At 41.4% G+C, this 21,363-nt stretch overlaps 2 protein-coding genes across 4 annotated transcripts in view; both read left to right on the top strand.

The window, feature by feature from the left end:
- The first annotated feature begins 388 nt into the window (after nucleotides 1–388).
- LOC108413636 (phospholipase A1 member A-like) lies at nucleotides 389–17,201 on the top strand. The gene is made up of 10 exons (XM_017686253.1): nucleotides 389–455; nucleotides 10,918–11,261; nucleotides 11,670–11,778; nucleotides 12,415–12,516; nucleotides 12,701–12,808; nucleotides 13,718–13,885; nucleotides 13,997–14,089; nucleotides 14,293–14,404; nucleotides 14,515–14,697; nucleotides 16,754–17,201. The coding sequence occupies exons 2-10, from the start codon at nucleotides 11,073–11,075 to the stop codon at nucleotides 16,830–16,832; spliced, it is 1,143 nt and encodes a 380-aa protein (XP_017541742.1). The 5' UTR covers nucleotides 389–455; nucleotides 10,918–11,072; the 3' UTR covers nucleotides 16,833–17,201.
- A 1,182-nt stretch (nucleotides 17,202–18,383) lies between these two features.
- The window catches only part of dhx34 (DEAH (Asp-Glu-Ala-His) box polypeptide 34), a 32,154-nt gene continuing 29,174 nt past the window's right edge, over nucleotides 18,384–21,363 (top strand). For 2 of the 3 annotated variants that reach the window (XM_017686254.1, XM_017686256.2), the window contains exons 1-4: nucleotides 18,384–19,534; nucleotides 19,893–20,204; nucleotides 20,510–20,764; nucleotides 21,113–21,215. In XM_017686254.1, the coding sequence (XP_017541743.1) occupies nucleotides 18,821–19,534; nucleotides 19,893–20,204; nucleotides 20,510–20,764; nucleotides 21,113–21,215 (1,384 nt within the window). In that variant the 5' untranslated portion in view covers nucleotides 18,384–18,820. Of the gene's footprint in view, nucleotides 19,535–19,870; nucleotides 20,205–20,509; nucleotides 20,765–21,112; nucleotides 21,216–21,363 lie in introns of all 3 variants that reach the window. The other variant, XM_017686257.2, reaches the window with a different exon arrangement.

Below are 21,363 nucleotides of genomic sequence, written 5' to 3'. Positions count from 1 at the left end.
ATAATCACTTGTAGGTAGTTTGACCAGAGGAGGATGGGTCCCCCCTGGTGAGCCTGGTTCCTCCCAAGGTTTCTTCCTCAGTTCTGAGGGAGTTTTTCCCTTGCCACTGGGGGGGTTTCTGTACATTCTTATAGTCCTGTTAAAACTTTGTCTTTTCAGAAATTCTGTAAAGCTGCTTTGTGACAACATCCATTGTAAAAAGCGCTATACAAATAAATTTGATTTGATAAAGAGGCTTCCAGGTTTCATTCATAATCCATTTAAAACACTCCTATTTTATTAAGTTTAAATAAAATAAACATCCACAAAAGAGGCCGACCTCACACTGAGATCTAAAAACTCTAAAAAGGAACAAACTGACCCCGCATTTTAGTGGTCCACGAATAACCCCGCGCAGCCCCGGTGCGGCATCTCACGTGGCTCCTGTAGCGCTTCGCCAGTCTTCGGTCAGGACGGTCAGCAGTTCGCTTACTCAGCAGCCGTCAGTTGCCAAAACGCCACAATTAGAGTCAATTAACTGGTCCAGTCGCTCACGAGCCACCGGCTCAGCTTCAAACTCTGCCATTTTATACTAGAGGTGTCGTCACAACTGTAGTCGGCGCCATGTTGTTTTGCCCATATTAGGAATTTCGGGTCTGAGCCCCATTTCTCTATGGCCAGAATGAACAGGGTTTTAGAAAAATCGCTTCTATCGTCCCCTGTGTTAAATATTAATGTTCAGAACCCGATATGTTTAGTCCTGAGAACATTCTCTAACACCACTGGATCCACTGAATTACGAGGTCGTTAAAGAGTTGAAATATGAATATTGCTACATGTGAGCTAAAGCTACTGCGCACTGAACTGGCAGCCTCCTTAAGACGATTTTGGCAGTAAACATTTCCATGTTCAGACTAAGGGCAGATGAGAAGGAGTCAGAACTAAATCACCAGGTTTCCCTGCAGTTCTCTGATCTCCATCTAATGCTCACTGAAACACGGTAGGTCTCTCCTTTTGGCTGGAATTGAAGGGATCTACAAACGGACCTGCACTCAGGCGGATCCAGTACAGACTCAGCTGAATAATGACTGCCCTGATAAATTGATTTCAGCCCTCAGAATATACTTGTTATTTTAATGCTAGTAACTTTACTGAGGGCATTTTCTCAGGACACTCTCCAGCTTTTTCTTCGACTTTTCCAGTTCCACCTTAAATAGTGTAGCAGTGAACAGCTGCGCCTGAGCTTCGAGTTGTTTAGCGACATCAAATTGATGCGCAGTAGCTTTAGCTCGCAGAACACTTTTGCACTTCCCTTCAGTCCATTTTAAAAGGAGCTCCAATCCAGAGTAGGTGGCAACATTTCTGGATGCTGTTTATATTTGGTTTCTTCTCGGTGTTTTAGAACTTTAACTTGCATTTGTTGCTGCAGCAACAAACTGTGTTCACAGACACAGTCTGAGGTGTTTGAGCCCATGCAGTGATTTCAACTACAGAATCATGTCTTTTTTAATGTAGTGCTGTCTGAGGATCCAAAGATCACAGCCAACAACTGTTTGTTGGCCTCGTCCCTTACATACAGAGATTACTTCAGATTCTCTGAATGTTTTAAGTGTTATGTACCGTAAACACAACTTTTGCTATTTTATATTGAGGAACATTATTAGAATTGTTGCACTATTTGATGGTGCAGTCTTTCACAGTGGTGAACCCCTCCTCATCTTTACTTCTGAAAGCCCCTCTGAGATGTTATTTCTAATGTTTTTTTACTGACCTGTTGCCAATAAACCACCAGGTGTTTTTTTTTTTAACATTACACAACTTTACCAGCCTTTTGGCACACAATTCCAACTTTTTTGGAAGCTGTTGGCATCAAGGTCTAGAACATGCATAACTTACATGGCTTACAGTACTTCCAGCTCTGGGAAAAGGCCCAAGCTTGGTTTGAGCTGTCCTTAAATAATGCCTGGGCTAAATATGGGATTCATATAGTTTGGATTTTTTTTTTCTCATTTGATCTGGGTTGGGTAGACCAGTGCATTTCTGTAGCAAGAAGGAGATGGTTGTTTGTTAGTCAAGCTAATGTATTTGGAGGGAAATAATTGTTTGCTCAAAGTTTAAAGTATTTTTTTGTTGTTGTTGTTTTTAGTAACTTTTATTTTTCTTAACTTTTTAGTATTTTGACACCTTTCACTAGATAAACACCCTGGTCCAGGTCAGTGACTGGATTGTATTCTATGCTGCCTTACCAGTAGTTCAAAGTGTTTCAACCAAACCTTTTATTTTGAAATTGAATTATGGATACAGTGAAAACAAGTTCATACTGTGGGACTCAGCAGATGGCCTAAGACAGTTTTTTGGAAGTAATTGATTATATATTCTAATTAATTACTTTACAAGACCTCTGCAGACCTCCAGCTTCAGCCAGTGTATACAGATATATGAGAACCGCTGTTTTTGTCTCATGTCAGAAACTAACCAATATGAGAAGTTGCAGTCAGGTTTTGAACCCAACCTTTACTTTGAAATAAAAATAAGTTTGGTTCAAAAAATTAAGTGTCTCAGTGGACCACGAAGGTAGTCTGTAGATGCAATAGAAAGTCTCATGTGTTGTTTGGGATCTTATATCGCCACCTACTGGCCGCCGCGGGTTATGCACGTCATAATATGTAGATTCATATTCACTTCCGGTCTTTATAGTGGATAAGAGTCATAGTTTGCCCATTGCCACCTCACGTACAAGTCACAGGTAGACTCATTTTGCTTTTAAAGGCATTTTTCCCCCATGTGGGCAATACCCAAGTATAACTTGTTTTCTTTTTACTTCGTGTCATTTGTATACCTATGAAGACAAGCAACATGCATTTCTGCTTGTGCTTGTCACAGGCTTAGCTGGTGGTGTAGTGGGTTTTGGTTGGCTAATGTGCATGGTCTGAGCTCTGGCATGTTCACTCTTTCTTCTGTCATATCCACAGCCGGTGTCCAGAGTTTTTGTTTTTGGCCAGGAATCGTGCTGTGCATTTTTGTTTTTTACGCTCTGGCAATGTTTAAATACAAACTGAACTTAAACACCTCGACTGTCATACATGCTTGGATTCTGTGTCTATATCTCTTATGGTTGTGATAACTCTCTGATGCGCAGATCCCGACTATATGGACATATAATCGTGCTCGCCTGCGTGACACTAAAGCTATCCGTGGAGTAAATCATGGCCATATCCGTCCATTTTCAAAACTGGTTGAAACTTCCCTTCCTCTAACCTTGTCCATCTTAATGCATGATCCGTAACCAATAAAGCCTCCTTATTATCATTGACCTCATCGAAACCTGGCAACAACCTGGTGACTACTTACATTTAAACATGCTGACACCCCCAGGCTACAGTTATCTTTCAAACCCTGACTGAAAGGGAGATCATTCCACTGCGGTTCATCATTCCAGTTTAACGGGCAAAGAACTTTCCCTATTTATTGCTACAACTTTTGAATATATTGGTTTGAAGGTTGTCTCCTCCTGACCTTTACCTTTCTTGTTAGTTTATCGCCCTCCCAAATCTGCTGCAAGCTTCTTGTCTGAACTTAACTCACAATCATCTCATCTCTTTGCTCTGCCATAATTTTGCTTGGTGACTTCAATATCCATGTTGATACTGAATGCTCTTTTAATATCTGAGTTCATTTCAGTTTTAGATTGTTTTAACTTGATGCAGCATGATGATTTTCCAACTCCCACTCATGGTCATACTCTTGATTTACTCTGCTCTCCTGGTTTGAGTGATATCTCTGTCTCTGGTTCAGTTTCCGGTATATCTGACAATAAGCTCATTGAATGTAGTTTTCATATTTCTACTCCTCCCCCTGCGAAAAAATCTCTGTTGTCTATCATGATATTATGAACTTGGTCATTTATAATGGAGAATGTTATCCATTTGAAAATCAGTTAATTTCAGTTTTTGGGTTTGTTGTAGTATTCAACCAGGCATCAGTGTTTGTTTATCAAAAAAAATTTGTCATTTAAACTTTTTCAGGTTGGGTTCCAGTAATAGGTACGTTCACACAAAAAAAAACCCAAATGAATAAATAGTCTTCTGAACATCTTTGGGAAACAAACATTTTATTTAAAAACACTGCACAAGTCATGAATTGAATTAGATCAGCGAATTACATCAGCCCTAGTCCTGAAGTATCTCTTGGACTGTACATTTTAATGTTTTCCTTGCTCCCAAAACATCTGATGCAACTAATTCCCTCATTAACAAGTTTATGCTGGGCACAAGGAAAAAACTAAATCATGCTGGGCATGGGATACTCTAGAATCAGGGTTAATTAGATGTTTAAAAAACATAAAACTGTGCCCTTCCATGGAATGTCTGTCCAGAACTGGTTTTGAACAGTAAACACAGAGATGTGCAAAATAATCCTAAATAGAAATAAAAACACAAAAGATAATGCAACGTTTGGTCTCAGTCTTGCTACACCCAAATCTTCTCTAAGACCACTTCAACTCTTTGGTTTTCTACTGCTGTTATATTCCATGCTCGGTAAGCAATCGTGTAGGGAGAGATATATAGACCCTGACTGTGAGTACATGACATTTGAAACATTATTTGAAATAAATAATCTAACATTAAAACCACCTCCTGGTTTCTACATTCATTGTCCATTTTATCAGCTTCACTAAACATATTGGTGCATGTTGTAGCTCTACAATTACAGACTGTAGTCCATCTGTTTCTCTCCATATTTTGTTAGTCCCCTTTCACCATGTTCATCAGTTATGAGGACTCCTATAGGATCACCTCAGTGGATCGAGTGGTATGAGTTTAAATCCATTGCCACATGCCAACAGTATCTTGTGGGCAGCATTGAAGGACTGAAGGATGACTAGCACAAACTGTGCCACCACAGATGAGCTACTGTCAGTGACTTTACATCTACAAGGTGTACCAGCAAGGTGGGAGTGTAATAGTGTGGATTATTATTATTATTATTATTAATATTATTATTCCTCTCCTTGGATCACCACCTTATCGTGGTGGAGGGGTTTGCGTGCTTGAATGATCTTAGGAGCTATGTTGTCTGGAGCAAAAGCTCCTGGTAGGGTCTCCCATGGCAAACTGGTCCTAGGTGACAGGTCAGACAAAGTGTGATCCATAATAGCCCCTATGAAGACACAAAAACAGGACTTGTGTACCTTGCCCGGAACAGGGTTACCAGGGCCCCACCCTGGAGCCAGGCCTGGGGGAGGGGCTCGCCAGCGAGCGTCTGGTGGCCGGGCATTCACTCATGGTGCCCGGCCGGGCCCAGCCCGAAGGAGTTACATGAGTCCCCCCTCCCATCGACCCACCACCAATGGGAGGGGCAGTAGTAGGGGTTCAGTGCGTTGTGGATCGGGCAGTGTCTGAAGGCGTGGGCCTTGGCGTTCTGATCCTCGGTTGCTGAAACTGGCTTTTGGAACTTGGAACGTTACCTCACTGGTGAGTGGGAAGGAGCCTGAGTTGGTGCGCAAGGTTGAGAGATACCGGCTAGATATAGTCGGGCTCACCTCAACACACAGCTTGGGCTCTGGGTCCAATCTCCTTGAGAGGGGCTGGACTTTATTCTTTTCTGGAGTTGCCCATGGTGAGAGGCGGCGGGCAACGGGTCCTGACTGTTGTCTGTGCTTATGCACCGAACAGCAGTTCAGAGTACCCAGCCTTCTTAGAGTCCTTGGGAAGGGTGCTTGAAAGTGCTCCTCCTGGAGACTCTATTGTCCTACTGGGGGACTTCAACGCTCACGTGGGCAATGACAGTGAGACCTGGACGGGTGTGATTGGGAGGAATGGCCTCTCTGATCTGAACCCGAGTGGTGTTCAGTTTTTGGACTTCTGCGCAAACCACAGTTTGTCCATCACGAACACCATGTTTGAACACAAGGATGTCCATAAGTGCACATGGCACCAGGACACCCTAGGCCGCAGTTCAATGATTGACTTTGTAGTCGTGTCATCGGACTTGCGGCCATGTGTTTTGGACACTCGGGTAAAGAGAGGAGCTGAGCTGTCAACTGATCACCACCTGGTGGTGAGTTGGATCAGGTGGTGGGGGAAGATGCCGGTCAGACCAGGCAAGCCCAAACGTATAGTGAGGGTTTGCTGGGAACGTCTAGCAGAAGAACCTGTCAGATTGATCTTCAACTTACACCTCCGTCAGAACTTTGACCAGATATCGGGGGAGGTGGGGGACATTGACTCAGAATGGGCCATGTTCCGTTCCTCCATTGCTGAAGCGGCTGACTGTAGCTGTGGCCATAAGGTAGTTGGTGCCTGTCGGGGCGGTAATCCTCGAACCCGGTGGTGGACACCCCAGGTGAGAGATGCCGTCAAGCTGAAGAAGGAGTCCTACCGGGCATGGTTGGCCTGTGGGACACCAGAGGCAGCTGGCAGGTATCGACAGGCCAAGCGATCTGCGGCTTCAGTTGTCGCCAAGGCAAAAACCCGTGTATGGGAGGAGTTTGGTGAGGCCTTGGAAAGTGACTTTAAGTCGTCTCCGAAAAGATTCTGGCAAACCGTCAGGCGACTCAGAAGGGGAAAGCAGTGTGCCACTAGCACTGTATATAGTGGAGATGGTGTGCTGTTGACTTCGACTGAAGACGTCATTGGGCGGTGGAAGGAATACTTTGAGGACCTTCTCAATCCCACCGACACGTTCTCCAGTGAGGAGGCTGAGTCTGGGGACATGGAAATAGGCTTGTCCATTACTGAGGCCGAAGTTGCTAAGGTAGTTAAGAAGCTCCTTGGTGGCAAGGCTCCAGGGGTGGATGAGATCCGCCCTGAGTTCCTCAAGGCTCTGGATGTTGTGGGGCTGTCTTGGCTGACACGCCTTTTCAACATTGCGTGGACATCGGGGGCGGTGCCACTGGATTGGCAGACTGGGGTGGTGGCGCCTCTTTTTAAAAAAGGGGACCGGAGGGTGTGTTCCAACTACAGGGGAATCACACTCCTTAGCTTCCCTGGCAAGGTCTATGCAGGGGTACTGGAGAAGAGAGTCCGGCTTATAGTCGAACCTCGGATCCAGGAGGAACAGTGCGGGTTCCGCCCTGGTCGTGGAACACTGGACCAACTCTTCACCCTCTCCAGGATTCTGGAGGGTTCATGGGAGTTTGCCCAACCAGTCCACATGTGCTTTGTGGATCTGGAGAAGGCAGTCGACTGTGTTCCCCAGGGTATTCTGTGGGAGGTGCTTCGGGAGTATGGGGTACATGGCTCTTTGCTACGAGCCATTCAGGCCCTGTACAAACAAAGCTGGAGTTTGTTTCGCATAGCCGGCAGTAAGTCAGACTCGTTCCCAGTGAGAGTTGGACTCCGTCAGGGCTGTCCTTTGTCACCGATTCTATTCATAATTTTTATGGATAGAATTTCTAGGCGCAGTCAAGGGATGGAGGGTGTCCGGTTTGGTGACCTCAGGGTCACATCGCTGCTGTTTGCAGATGATGTGGTCCTATTGGGGACATCAGGCCGCGAACTTCAGCTTTCGCTGGATCGGTTTGCAGCCGAGTGTGAAGCGGCTGGGATGAGAATCAGTACCTCTAAATCCGAGACCATGGTTCTCAGGCGGAAAAGGGTGGAGAGCCCTCTCTGGGTCGGGGATAGGCTCTTGCCTCAAGTGGAGGAGTTCAAGTATCTCGGGGTCTTGTTCACGAGTGATGGTACAAGGGAGCGGGAGATTGACAGGCGGATTGGTGCTGGGTCAGCAGTGATGCGGGCAAACTGTGGTTTGCGCAGAAGTCCAAAACTGAACACCACTCGGGTTCAGATCAGAGAGGCCATTCCTCCCAGTCACACCCCTCCAACGCTCACGTGGGCAATGACAGTGAGACCTGAAGTCCCCCAGTAGGACAATAGAGTCTCCAGGAGGAGCACTTTCAAGCACCCTTCCCAAGGACTCTAAGAAGGCTGGGTACTCTGAACTGCTGTTCGGTGCATAAGCACAGACAACAGTCAGGACCCGTTCCCCAACCCGAAGGCGTAGGGAAGCTACCCTCTCGTCCACCGGAGAAAACCCCAACATACAGGCACCGAGTCGAGGGGCTATGAGAAAGCCCACACCTGCCCGCCGCCTCTCACCATGGGCAACTCCAGAAAAGAATAAATTCCAGCCCCTCTCAAGGAGATTGGACCCAGAGCCCAAGCTGTGTGTTGAGGTGAGCCCGACTATATCTAGCCGGTATCTCTCAACCTCGCGCACCAACTCGGGCTCCTTCCCCGCCAGTGAGGTAACGTTCCAAGTTCCAAAAGCCAGTTTCAGCAACCGAGGATCAGAACGCCAAGGCCCACGCCTTCGGACACTGCCCGATCCACAACGCACCGAACCCCTACTACTGCTCCTCCCATTGGTGGTGGGTCGATGGGAGGGGGGACTCATGTAACTCCTTCGGGCTGGGCCCGGCCGGGCACCATGAGTAAATGCCCGGCCACCAGACGCTCGCTGGCGAGCCCCTCCCCCAGGCCTGGCTCCAGGGTGGGGCCCCGGTAACCCTGTTCCGGGCAGGGTACACAAGTCCTTTTTTTGTGTCTTCATAGGGGTTATTATGGATCACACTTTGTCTGACCCGTCACCTAGGACCAGTTTGCCATGGGAGACCCTACCAGGAGCTTTTGCTCCAGACAACATAGCTCCTAAGATCATTCAAGCATGCAAACCCCTCCACCACGATAAGGTGGTGATCCAAGGAGAGGTGCTTGATTATATATTCTAATGAATTACTTTATAAGACCTCTACAGGCCTCCAGCTTCAGCCAGTGTATGCAACTCTATGAGAACCCTTGGTTTTGTCTCATGTTAGAAACTAACCAATATGAGAAGTTGTAATCAGGTTTTGAACCAACCCTTTTACATTGAAATAAAAATAACTTTGGTTCAAAATGAAGTGTCATTTTGTCAGTGGACCTTGAAGGTAGTTTGTACATGCAGTAGAAGTTATAATTAGTTTTTTTGCGGTCTTACACCGCCACCTCCTGGCCGCTTCGGGTTATTGACTTTATAATATGCGGATTCACATTTTCTTCCGGTTTTCACAGTGGATAAGTTAGTCGTAGTTCTCCCATTGCCACCTCACGTTCAAGTCACACTTATAATCATTTTGTTTTTAAAGGCATTCTTTTCGCCACGTGAGCAAGTATAACTTGTTTTTCTTTTTATTTCATATCATTTGTATACCTATGAGAACAAGCAACATGATGTGTAGCTTTCTGTTAAACAAGGCTTTGCTTTACTTCCGTAACAGCAGCTAAACTTAATGTAGTTGCAGTTACTGTCGAGCATGTTGGTGAGATTCATATTGTGTAAGATTTTTGACACATGTATGAGCTAAAAAGCATTTTTTTGTATTCGTCCAGTTTTACAATAAATATTAGGAGGAAAGGAACTGAACCCCAAGCTCCGCGTCAGTGTTCAATGTTCATTGAGTTTGGTGTGGAGGAATTCCATTAGCCTGCTCAGAGCCCTGTTTTCAACCCCACTGAACACATTTAGGATGAACTGGAATGTTGATTGCAAGTCTGGCCTTGTTACACTCCAAAAGCTTGTGGAAGAGTGAATGCAACTCCACATTAATGCCTATGCTGTTGCAATGAGATGTCCAAAAAGCTTAAGTGATTGACATATCATGTAGTGTATGACTCAGTTTGTTTCTCTACAATGCACCATTTCTCACTGAAACACTCTAATTGACTTTGTTTTCATTAAAATGATTGAATGATGCACACATTTCGAAAATGTATGGTGGAATTCCCCTTGAAGTATAACATGACTTGTATTCTCAGACATTAATGTGACTGCGCGCACTCCTTACTGTGAGGTGAAGCTGAATTTACATAAAGTTGAATATTTCCAAAGGACAGCCACAGTTCCTCCTCCAGCTTATCTGGGACAGATATGTGGCACTAACTGCCTGGAATATTTGCGTAGTGTGTGCAGTTATGTGGAGGGAATGGAAGTATGTGAAGGACTACATATCTCAGAGTGGCCTCTATTTGACTTCATGGCTGTTTTTTCTCCTCTGTCTTATTCCCAGCCTGGCATCAGGTGAAGTACATGTGTTTTGTAAAGTTTTTGTAATGCATTGTCATCTGTAAATGCAACATAGGTAGCAGTCCATAACTGTCATAAAGATGTTTACTTTCATTGACACATTAGTGTTTAAGGTTACAAGCTCACCTCTGAAAAGTTTTCACATGTTGGTTATGTTACCATGCATCAACGGGTGGGGAAATTTGATATTACCCAATACTATCATGTTTCACAAATCCTTCCTTTCACCCCACTTATCAGTTTGATTATGTGCATGCAGTACATTATTACCTGAAGCTGCACAATGTTTAGGTCACAAATACAAAGTCTCTCAGAATTAAACAGACTGTTTTTCTTACTGTACCTTTAGCATGATATATGTTTAACTCTATATACTAAACCTCTATTGTGATTGGCTGCCCTGTATTGTGCCTCATTCAACAAGCTGTCTGGATTCCTTGTAACTTCAGTGTGAATGAGAAGGGTTAAACTGCACTAGGCTAAATAAGTACATAAAGGTAAATGGTTTGTTTTCCATGATACCACAAAAATAAGTTCAGAATGGGCTGTGTTTGCAGCTTAGATTTCATGTATGAACTGGGGAGTGACTGTTGTGCTTTGAAACTTTAATAGTATTTATGTACTACATCAAACTCCTTTATTGCAAAAAGTGAGAAAAAATAGTGTTCCAAGGTATGAGCCCTTTAAGTGCTATAACATATCTCAATAACAAACATTAGACTGTAATAGTAATTTGATGCAAAATGTGAAAACTGGCTGATACCACCTCCTCTGACATTAGTTATTCTCCTTTATGTAAAGAAAAGCCCCCATACAGTATTTACAGTTATGTTCAGTGGTGTTGTGTAATATTTGCATTCTTCTCCTTAGGTGATGAAATCAAATGTTTGGAATTCCTCCATCTTAATCCACCTTCACCCACTATACAGCTGCTGAAGTTCACAACACAGAGCCATTGTGGTTCTCCATTCAGCATCTACAGTGGTCTCCCACGGCATGTGTGGGACCCTGATAGGGCCACTGTTATGATTGTGCCTGGGAAAAGACCAGCTACAGTTCAGCCCAGCTGGGTGAGGACTATGGCCCAGGAGCTGCTAGCTAGAGGCCAAGAGAATGTACTTGCTGTGGACTGGCTCATCCTACCTGACATGAAACTGACCGAAGCAGCTGAGCAGATCGGGAAAAAGTTATCTCAAATCATCCAGCGACTCCTGGTGGGTCGCTGTAAGATATTAGCATTCACATAGACTTATACTCAATTGGTTGTATTTAAAGTTGCTGTCTTATAAAAACCTTATAAGCCCAGATTTTTTCACATTAGATATTGTTCACATCAGCTCCCCTTAATACTGAACATTTCATGACTAATGGACTGACAGAAAGGATCCAGAAGCAGGCTTACTTGCAACGACATCTTCTTACATTAACTCACATTACAGTTAACACTTCCTATGTAGGTAGTTTTGGAGATGGTTTTGTTATGACACCTATGAATTTTAAATGGGATTGATATCTTCAGACATCTGGAGAATGCTTTGGATGTTTTTTTGCCTTCATAAAACAGCAAACTAAAAATGATTCAATTATCCATTTATTATTCATAAAGTATGTATTTCTTTAAGATTATAGGGTCAGCCCCAGATATGTTTCATTTAATTGGCTTTGGAGTTGGAGCACACATTGCAGGCACAGCTGGCTACAACCTGGATGGAACTATTGGAAGGATAACAGGTATGTTAATAGAGGGTTTATTAATTTTTGGATAACTGTATTGCCTTTTTTCAAGTATTAGCATTAGTGCCATTGGTAGAAGTGGTTGACACCATCTCACAGCACATTCATATGGTGAAGGCTAAAATGAGTGTAAAATTAACCATTAACTTACAGTCATAAGCAAACGTTTGGGTTCCTCTCATCAAATTACCTTTTTTGTTGATAATCAAAAATAAGTACATATCCACCACAGAGAACACTTCGGTACATTTTAACACATTTTAATTTAATATATTGGGGAAAAATTACATGTAAACTGTAGCCTGTCTGAAATGTGTTCCACATTTTATATTTTATGTTTTATTTTTTTTCCATTACATTAAACTCAGCAAATAAATAGAAACTGTACACTAAAATTTGCAGGAAAAAGGTCATATTTCATTTTGTTTTCTTTTATTCAAGCTTTGGTGTATGACACTATGACTCTAGCTTAAAAAGTTTTCAGTTTTATCGGACCATATTTTGCTTTCTCTTGTCTTGTGCTCTTATTAGCTTGATGGATAAAGATGCAATTATTCTATTATATTTGTTATTATACTTTTATTATACGTTTGCTCAGTTTATGTGCTATTCATGAATGTTTTCTCTCATCAGGCCTCGATCCTTTTGCATCTGTGTTCTCAGAAGCAAACAATTCCGTCTATCTAGATTACAAAGATGGACAGTATGTCGATGTGATCCATAGTAACTTCAACTGTGAGACACATTCACCTTAAATAATCAGAATATATATATATATATATATATATATATATATATATATATATATATATGTGTGTGTGTGTGTGTGTGTGTGTGTGTGTGTGTGTGTGTGTGTGTATACATATATATGTAAATCACTTTGGTTTTGAATTAAGAATAACCATGTAATTCTTTACAGCTACTGAGCCTATGCCTGCCCTTGGTTTCTCCAGCCCTCTTGGCCATGTTGATTTCTACATTGGCACTGGATTTCAGTTACCTGGCTGTGCCAGAGGTCTCTTTAACAGTAAGTATTTGTTAGGCACTAATATTTACTACCAAATGAAACTTCAAAAAATATTCCTCCCTCCCTAGGGAGCATTCTTCCCTCCCTACCATTGGGCCCCTCTGTTTTTATTCAGTGACTTGTTTGATTAATTGATGCGTAAAACTGAAGTTGTGAATGAATCACGAGCGCCCGTGCTTTTTGGTCTCCTTTGGATAAATGGCAAATGTCAATGTGATATGCCATTATTGCTATAATATGGAGACAAAGCAGGAAAACATGTCCTGATTATTTTTCCAGGCTATTTTAAATATGATTCACCTGTCCTGTCATGTGACACACAAGTCAGATCACCACAGCTGGAGGCGGCATATTGGAAATGGCCGGAAAACCTTGTCTCGTCTGTTTACGTAAAAGTTGCTGATGACAACTGATGATCCGGTCCTTGAAGGGTTGTCCCATTTCATAGGGGCAAAATTTCAACCACTACCCCTTGTAACTCAGTTTGTAACTCGGTGCCCATTGCCTCTATAAACACAATACAGTCCCCTGTTGTTTCACTCGTGCACACAAAATACAACACAAAATATATTTCTTCTCTCCTTTCTATTTAAATTTTTTAAGATCATAACAAATTTTGGTTTCTGTGATTGGACACAGACAGTCTGACCTTTAGACTATTGTTTAGGCCATACCTCTCAAGTTTAAAGTGTCAGCACTTTATTTTGTTTTTTGTTTTGTTTTGTTTTTTTTGTTGTTTTTTTTATTTACCTTTTTATGCAAAAATGTGATAAATAAATGGGCATTTGAGGTGGAAAAGTTTATAGACCCCTGATCTAAACTATGCCTTAGATATAAAGAATGCACTTTTTGCTTTTTCTCTCTTTCATTCTATACCTTTCTGATTGGTACCTCACCATTCTGTGGCAGGGGAAAAATACCTGCTGTGCAGCCATCATCGTGCTCACCAGATTTATACCAGCTCCATCCGGGCATCCTGTCATCATTTAGCCTTCCCCTGCCAGTCAGTAGCAGATTTCCAGCAAGCAAAGTGTACACTCTGCTCTTCGCCTGGTCTTAATTCCTGCCCAGAAATGGGTGAGAGACATTAAATTGTATGACATTCTGTGTCACTAAATCGGGCTCATTTATTCAGTTATGTGTTCCTTTTCATAGTCCCCTCTACTCTTTTTTTTTTTTTTTTTTTAGGCTATGACATCACTTGGCTGCCTTCCAGTCGTCCACTTGCATTTCAACCCATGGCTGCATTCTTGACCATTACATCTGCTCCCCCTTACTGCGGTAAGAACAAGCAACATATGAAAAATTCAGAAAGGACTCAGAGGTTGTTTTATATGTATATACACACACGTGTGTATGTATGTGTGTATATATATGTATGTGTGTGTGTGTGTGTGTGTATGTATATGTATGTATATGTATGTGTATGTATATGTATACATATGTGTGTATATAAAATTTTGATCTAATGTTGTATACATTAGTCACTCCTCTCTTGTTGGAGCTGAATCTTGGAGGGATTCTCTCAGTAGAGGCCAAGCTCTACATCCAGCTTATAGGGAATGCTGTCAAGACATCAACCATGTTGGTGTCAGGGTGAGAAAACATCCTTTTTGTTTCATCCACATAATGTTAAAATGCTAGTCTTTACTAGTAAATAACAGCCTTTACCAAACTAAATGTACTTTGATTTGTTTTGTTCTTAGGCATCATATGACAGAGTTTGTTGCAAACAAGGTCTATCAGTTCATGATATCAGCAGACAGTGATGGTGATTTTCATACCCTTTCACTCGAGTTCAGCACTCAGAGGTTGCTTTACCTCGAGATGAGAAAAAGGAGGATTTCAATTCATCATCTTTTGCTGTCCTACCTGCCCAAAGGCAGAAGGTAGGCTAATTTATTAAAACATTATCAAATAGATGTGTATAAATTACAAATACTCGTATCATTCAGAATAAGGAACCTTGTGACTGCTATGTACACCACCAGTCAGATGTTTGGAATCACTGTTTTATATAATTGAATAACAGTTATAAGCAAATGTTTTGTTGCCCTTGGCCAAATTACATGTTTTATTGATTTTCTAAATTAACACATCCTGTACAGAGAATACACTTCTGCACATTTTAATGATCAATTATGTTTATATAATCAATTATGTTATGTTCACAAGTCAGCAAAGCATGTAATTTGACTGGAGGTGTTTAAACTTTTACATATGACAGTATGCATAACATGATGCTGATATGATGCTAAAATTTTAATAGGTTTCAAAAAATGTAGGAAGCTATAAAAATTAAGAAATTTTCAATGACAAACAGAACTGTAGATGACTTACTAAATGATACTACATACTAAATATTATTACTAAATAGTACAAAAATTATTTAGTAATTTTATGTGCAGAGCATAATAGCTGAGAATAGTTATAATAGCTGAAAAAACTATATATGATGTATAGTATAGGAAACTGTATATGATGAAGAATAAACTTACAATAAAATTGATACACAAAAAGTGTAGTAAAATTCAAAAAGTGGTTACCAAATCTTGTTGATCAAATAGCTATTCTTAGTAATTTTATGTGAGGAAATAAATATATAAACCTATAGACTATAAATCAATAATTACAATTTACATATTAGTAAACTTTTTTTACATACTTATACGTGTTATATACACACACACACACACACACACACACACACACACACACACACACACACACACATATATATTGTGTGTATGTGTGTGTGTACTTTTACCACATGATAACTTCCCATTCCCAAGTTCAACTGTGAATAAACCATCAGTTTATGGTTTGGTATACACCAATCAGCCATTACATTAAAACCACCTTGTTTCTTCACTCACTGTCCATTTTATCAGCTCCACCTACCATATACAAAGGCATTTTGTACTTTTGCAATTACAAACTGTAGTCCATCTGTTTCTCTACATACTGTGTAAACTCACTTTCACTCTATTCATCAATGGTTGGGACCCCCATAAGACCAGAGCAGGTATTATTTGGGTGATAATTCTCAGCCCTGCAGTGACATGTACTGCTAGAGTTTTTAAACAATGTGTCACCTACATATCCACACTATTACACTCCCACCTTGCTGGTACACCTTGTAGATGTAAAGTCACTGACAGTAGCTCATCTGTGGTCGCACTGTAGTTTGTGCTAGTCATCCTTCAGTCCTTCATTAATGGTGGTCATATGATGCTGCCCACAGGATACTGTTGGCATGTGGCAATGGATTTAAACTCATACCACTCGATCCACTGAGGTGATCCTATAGGAGTCCTCATAACTGATGAACATGGTGAAAGGGGACAAAATATAGAGAGAAACAGATGGACTACAGTCTGTAATTGTAGAGCTACAACATATACCAATAGTTCACAGTTCACAGTACTTTATTAGTCCCCAGAGGGCAATTCATTTGCAGCCTTCTCGTCCACACACACAACTATACATATATACACATATACACATATACACACAAACACTATATAACTATCATTTAAAAACACTATTATCCACATTTAACAGCTTGATAGCAGAAGGAATAAAAGATTTGGAATAGCGATTTGTTCTACTGAAGGGCATGATATAACGCCGACCTGACGGCATTACCGTAAATTCACTGGACAAAACATGATCACCCTGAGTGATGATTCCTTTTGCTTTCTGAGCTACTCGTTTCTCCCACAGGGAGACCAGGTCTCTCTGTTGAACTCCAATTATCTTTGAACAAATTTTTACAATGCCTTTCAGGCTATTCTTGTCCCTTACCAATATGTTTAGTGAAGCTGATAAAATGGACAATGAATGTAGAAACCAGAAGGTGGTTTTAATGTTAGATTATTTATTTCAAATAATGTTTCAAATGTCATGTACTCACAGTCAGGGTCTATATATCTCTCCCTACAGGATTGCTTACCGAGCATGGAATATAACAGCAGTAGAAAACCAAAGAGTTGAAGTGGTCCTAGAGAAGATTTGGGTGTAGCAAGACTGAGACCAAATGTTGCATTACCTTTTGTGTTTTTATTTCTATTTATTTGCCTAACTTTGCACAACTGTTTTCAAATACTGGTTCCAAATTTGCACCTCTCTGTATTTACTGTTCAAAACCAGTTCTGGACAGCCATTCCATGGAAGGGCACATTTTTGTTTTTAAACATCTAATTAACCCTGATTCTAGAGTATCCCATGCCCAGCATGATTTAGTCTTTTCCTTGTGCCCAGCATAAACTTGTTAATGAGCAAATTAGTTGCATCAGATGTTTTGGGAGCAAGGAAAACATTAAAATGTACAGTCCAAGAGATACTTCAGGACTAGGGCTGATGTAATTCGCTGATCTAATTCAATTCATGACTTGTGCAGTGTTTTTAAATAAAATGTTTGTTTCCCAAAGATGTTCAGAGGACTATTTATTCATTTGGGTTTTTTTTGTGTGAACGTACCTATTACTGGAACCCAACCTGAAAAAGTTTAAGACAGTTGTCAGGGAAACACTTTTACACATGAGAAATATCCAGATCTGTTTCTTCTGCCAAATACAGCTAGGTGAAGTTCAATAATGGACAATATACATGTACAAGCTCTGTCCAAGTCATATCCTCTTCCTAGAAACAAAGATAAGCAAAGATCGGATCCATAATAGGCATAATATTCAGATCAAATATCTAGTTATAATTATTACCAATATAATTATTAATCAATTATTACAATCAGTCTGGAACTAAGCAGATCAAACTAAGTTGACAGTTTTCCATTAAAGACTGGTTTAGACAGGGAATAATCTGTCCAACTCTGTTAAGGGAAGCCCCATTATAAATGTCATTCATGTAATGCACAAGAATGAGAAAATAAATATCCCTCATTTGCATTATATACCCAGTTTAATGATGCTATATTACAAGTATTATATAGTATAGGACTTTGTAGACCAGTGTTTATAACTAAGGAGAACATTTATAATCAGTTAAAATGCCTTTTCCAAATCTGTTCCCCCTGCTAATTACAGAGAAACTCCATTATGGAAGATAAATATCATAGAATAATTCTAGATGCAGCTGGTTCTGAACATCATTTGTTTGGATAAAATATGTAGTCATTTTAAAGAAACTTTGATTTTTATTCTGGGATATTCTTAAACATTGTAACTTTTAGCTATTTATTGGGGCAAAGGAACAGATTAAGAACAGCTTTTTACCTATCTCTATATCTTGTCCATAATTAACGTTGAAATGCTTAGTTCGAAAGTACTTGCTTGTGCATCATAGATTAATATGTGTCCTTTACTGAGCTTTTCTTTTTATTTTTTTTTTACTGAGAATATATTTTACCGGAGAACCAGATCTGCACAAGAATATTTTATCTATCATGGCCGATTGGGTGAATACATGCTGCCATGCAATCTTTTCTGGACCTTTTCTGAACCTTTTTGTTCTAGTGTTTGGCGTTGGAATGCGCGTGCACGAGAACTTTGTCAATGGGAACGTGAATTTGAGGGGAAACTGAAGCGAATACAACACCCGGCCCCACTACGTGGACGGACCGTTGTGTTGCTGGGGTATTGCTCTGTTATGTATCCGCCAGTTTTGTTTTCCTTTCAGATATGTTGCTACTAAATATGTAATTTAAAATAGTGTGTCCTGTCCTATTTTAAAAAATCGTTTTTGATTGATTTGAAATATTTCTGTTTAGCTGGAACTACAGCTGCTAAGCGTAGAGTAGGTGAAGGTAGAGGCAGAGGCTGTATCTAGGGGGCTACCTTAGTAGCTAGCATTAGTAATCCAGTCAGTTCACTAGCAGTAGGTAACGTTAGCGCTAGCTAGCTAACTTATTTTCATTATTGTTACAGGAAAATAAGCACACACAGTGGCGTGACAGTTAGTCTCGATTACTTACACTAGGTTATGTTTCTCTTTAGCTAGTTACCTTTAAGTTGTACATTTGAAAGAGATTAACGTTAACTAACTAGTTAGAATATGTCTGAGAGGCGATCCGACTCCCAGGACTGGGACTGGAGCAGTCCACAATGCCGCGCACAGCTAGATGAGATCTTTTTCCGCCAGCATGACTACATCCAGGCGAACAGCCCCGAACATCAGGAGTTTTGGACTTTCTTCGAGCGGTTTCAGCGGTTTAAAGCCAGGAAGGAGATGGCAGGATCAAAAAACAACAGAGGTAGCAATAAGGCTGAGTCGCATGAAGGCAAAGCTCGGAAGAAGAGCGGAGGTGGCGCCGTGGATCTTGGGCTCCCGAAAGTATACGATGCCCGGTACAAGATCAACGTATCTGTGTGTAGCAGAGATGTGGAACATGGGTTTGGGAGCTCGGGACATAGGCGGCACAGGGAGCCGTCCGGCCCAGGCCGGCAAGAAATCGCAGACTGTCGCCTGGCTCTGCTCCACTTTCTGGACTTTACTCAGAAACAGAGCTTTGGCAAAGTTGTCAAATTGCGGCAGGAGCAAAAGAATCTGCCCATCTTTCAGTACCGTGAGAGGATTGTGGCGCTTGTGAGAAGCCATCCAGTGGTGGTGGTTGCAGGCGACACGGGTTGTGGGAAGTCCACTCAGGTGCCCCAGTATTTGCTGTCGTCCGGCTTTAGCCAAATAGCCTGCACCCAGCCTCGTCGAATCGCTTGTATCTCCCTCGCTAAGAGAGTCAGCTTTGAGAGTCTCAACCAGTATGGCTCCAAGGTAAGAGGCCATTTGCACATTTGATCTACCGGTGTGTAACTGTCACCATACATAATACTGTTTGTAGCTATCATCTAACTTCATAAATTTGAATCCGAATGATTAAGGGCTAATTGGAGCTATAAATGCCTTAGTCAGATTTATATGAAGAATTACTTGATGGTATCACACCTCACGGTAGTTGGACACAACACACAGTGATGCTGTAAAAGTAAAGATGGTGTATACAACTAGGGACTATTAGGATTACAAAAATGCAGTGCATGTAGGTGTTAACGTCTTGATATAAAAAAAAATCTTGATATACAGTACACAGTAGCATTATATAGTCTATAGGCCTCTTTTGTCTGTCCTGAAGGTTGGCTACCAGATCCGGTTTGAGACTAGTCGCACACCAGCTACCAAGCTCCTGTTCCTGACTGAGGGTCTGCTTCTCAGGCAGATACAGCAGGATGTGTCACTGGCCCAGTACCAAGTGCTGATCGTGGACGAGGTTCATGAGAGACACCTGCATTGTGACTTTCTGCTGGGTGTACTGCGCACTCTGCTTGCCCTTCGGCCCGACATGCGCCTGATTCTCATGTCTGCCACCATCAATATCAAGCTCTTCTCAAGCTACTTCAGCAATGCTCCTGTGCTTCAAGTTCCAGGCAGACTTTTCCCCATTCAGGTGAGACATAAGTGGTTACAGTGAGAATGGCCTTGCAGAGAGAAGTGAAATAGGCTAGAAGAAAGATAAAACTGGTACAATGGTATGGGGATGACTGCACTGTTTCAGTGAAATTTCTGTACATCTTCTTTTAACATAAGCGTTGTAACAAATAGTCAATAGATACAAAATTTTAGCTAAACCAGATCTTTGTTCTCAAGTTAAGATACTAAGTTAAAATACGGAATGGATCGATTACTGTATGTTGTTAATAGGTGCTTGTGAGGGAGGTATTACAAGCATTTACTTCACTTGGGTTTGTTTAGGTAATATACCAGCCTGTCCCACCAGAGGAGCAAGCGTCCAAATCAGAGAAACTTGACCCACGGCCATTCCTGCGTGTGCTTCAGGGCATAGACCAGCGCTATCCAGCAGATGAGCGAGGTGACCTGCTGTTATTTCTCAGTGGTGTTGCTGAGATTTCCACAGTCATGGAGGCCTGTCAGACTTATGCTGCACACACAAAGCGCTGGATTGTATTGCCCCTCCACAGCACCCTGTCACTAGCCCAGCAAGATAAGGTAGAACACTTCTGTAATCTCAGTCAATTGTTTACCAACAACAAAGTGTTCAATGTCAGAAGAAACAAAGTAGAATTTAAGTAGGAAGATGCTATATAATTGCTTTATTATACTTTTGCCTAGTTTAAAGCATAAGTGTATATCTTGTATTTCTTTTCAGTAATAATTCCTGAACACACTATATTTCACAGATTTGTCACAGATATTGTTGTCTTTACCTAATGTACTGAATGTTAGGTCTTTATAGAAGCTAATTATATGGCAGTTGACCCACGTACTACATCTGAATGTCAGCTGTAAAAGAATTTACATTAATAACAGTTTATGTGTATGACTTTTGCCCTTAAGGTGTTTGATATTGCGCCTCCAGGGGTGAGGAAGTGCATAATTTCCACCAACATAGCAGAGACCTCTGTGACAATTGATGGGGTGCGCTTTGTGGTCGACTCAGGTAAAGTAACTGCTGAGTGAAAGAAAAGAAGCATGAGGATGCACTCTCTAATTCTGTAGTGTTTTGACAGATTGGATACATACATGTCTACGATGAGACTAAATGACGTGTTTCATGTAAACACTTAGTTTGAGACCCTACACTGCAA

This window comes from Pygocentrus nattereri, chromosome 7 (assembly GCF_015220715.1).
Source record: "Pygocentrus nattereri isolate fPygNat1 chromosome 7, fPygNat1.pri, whole genome shotgun sequence".
Classification (NCBI taxonomy): domain Eukaryota; kingdom Metazoa; phylum Chordata; class Actinopteri; order Characiformes; family Serrasalmidae; genus Pygocentrus; species Pygocentrus nattereri.
This window is presented reverse-complemented; position numbering and strand designations above follow the sequence as displayed.

What these genes read in the sequence shown, in the direction of transcription:
- LOC108413636 (XM_017686253.1), top strand. Translation starts at nt 11,073, where the DNA reads ATGATTGTGCCTGGGAAAAGACCAGCTACAGTTCAGCCCAGCTGGGTG. An exon ending in TAATTCCTGCCCAGAAATGG is followed by an intron (nt 13,886 to 13,996) that starts GTGAGAGACATT and finishes TTTTTTTTTTAG; the next exon opens with GCTATGACATCACTTGGCTG. An exon ending in TCAACCATGTTGGTGTCAGG is followed by an intron (nt 14,405 to 14,514) that starts GTGAGAAAACAT and finishes TTTTGTTCTTAG; the next exon opens with GCATCATATGACAGAGTTTG.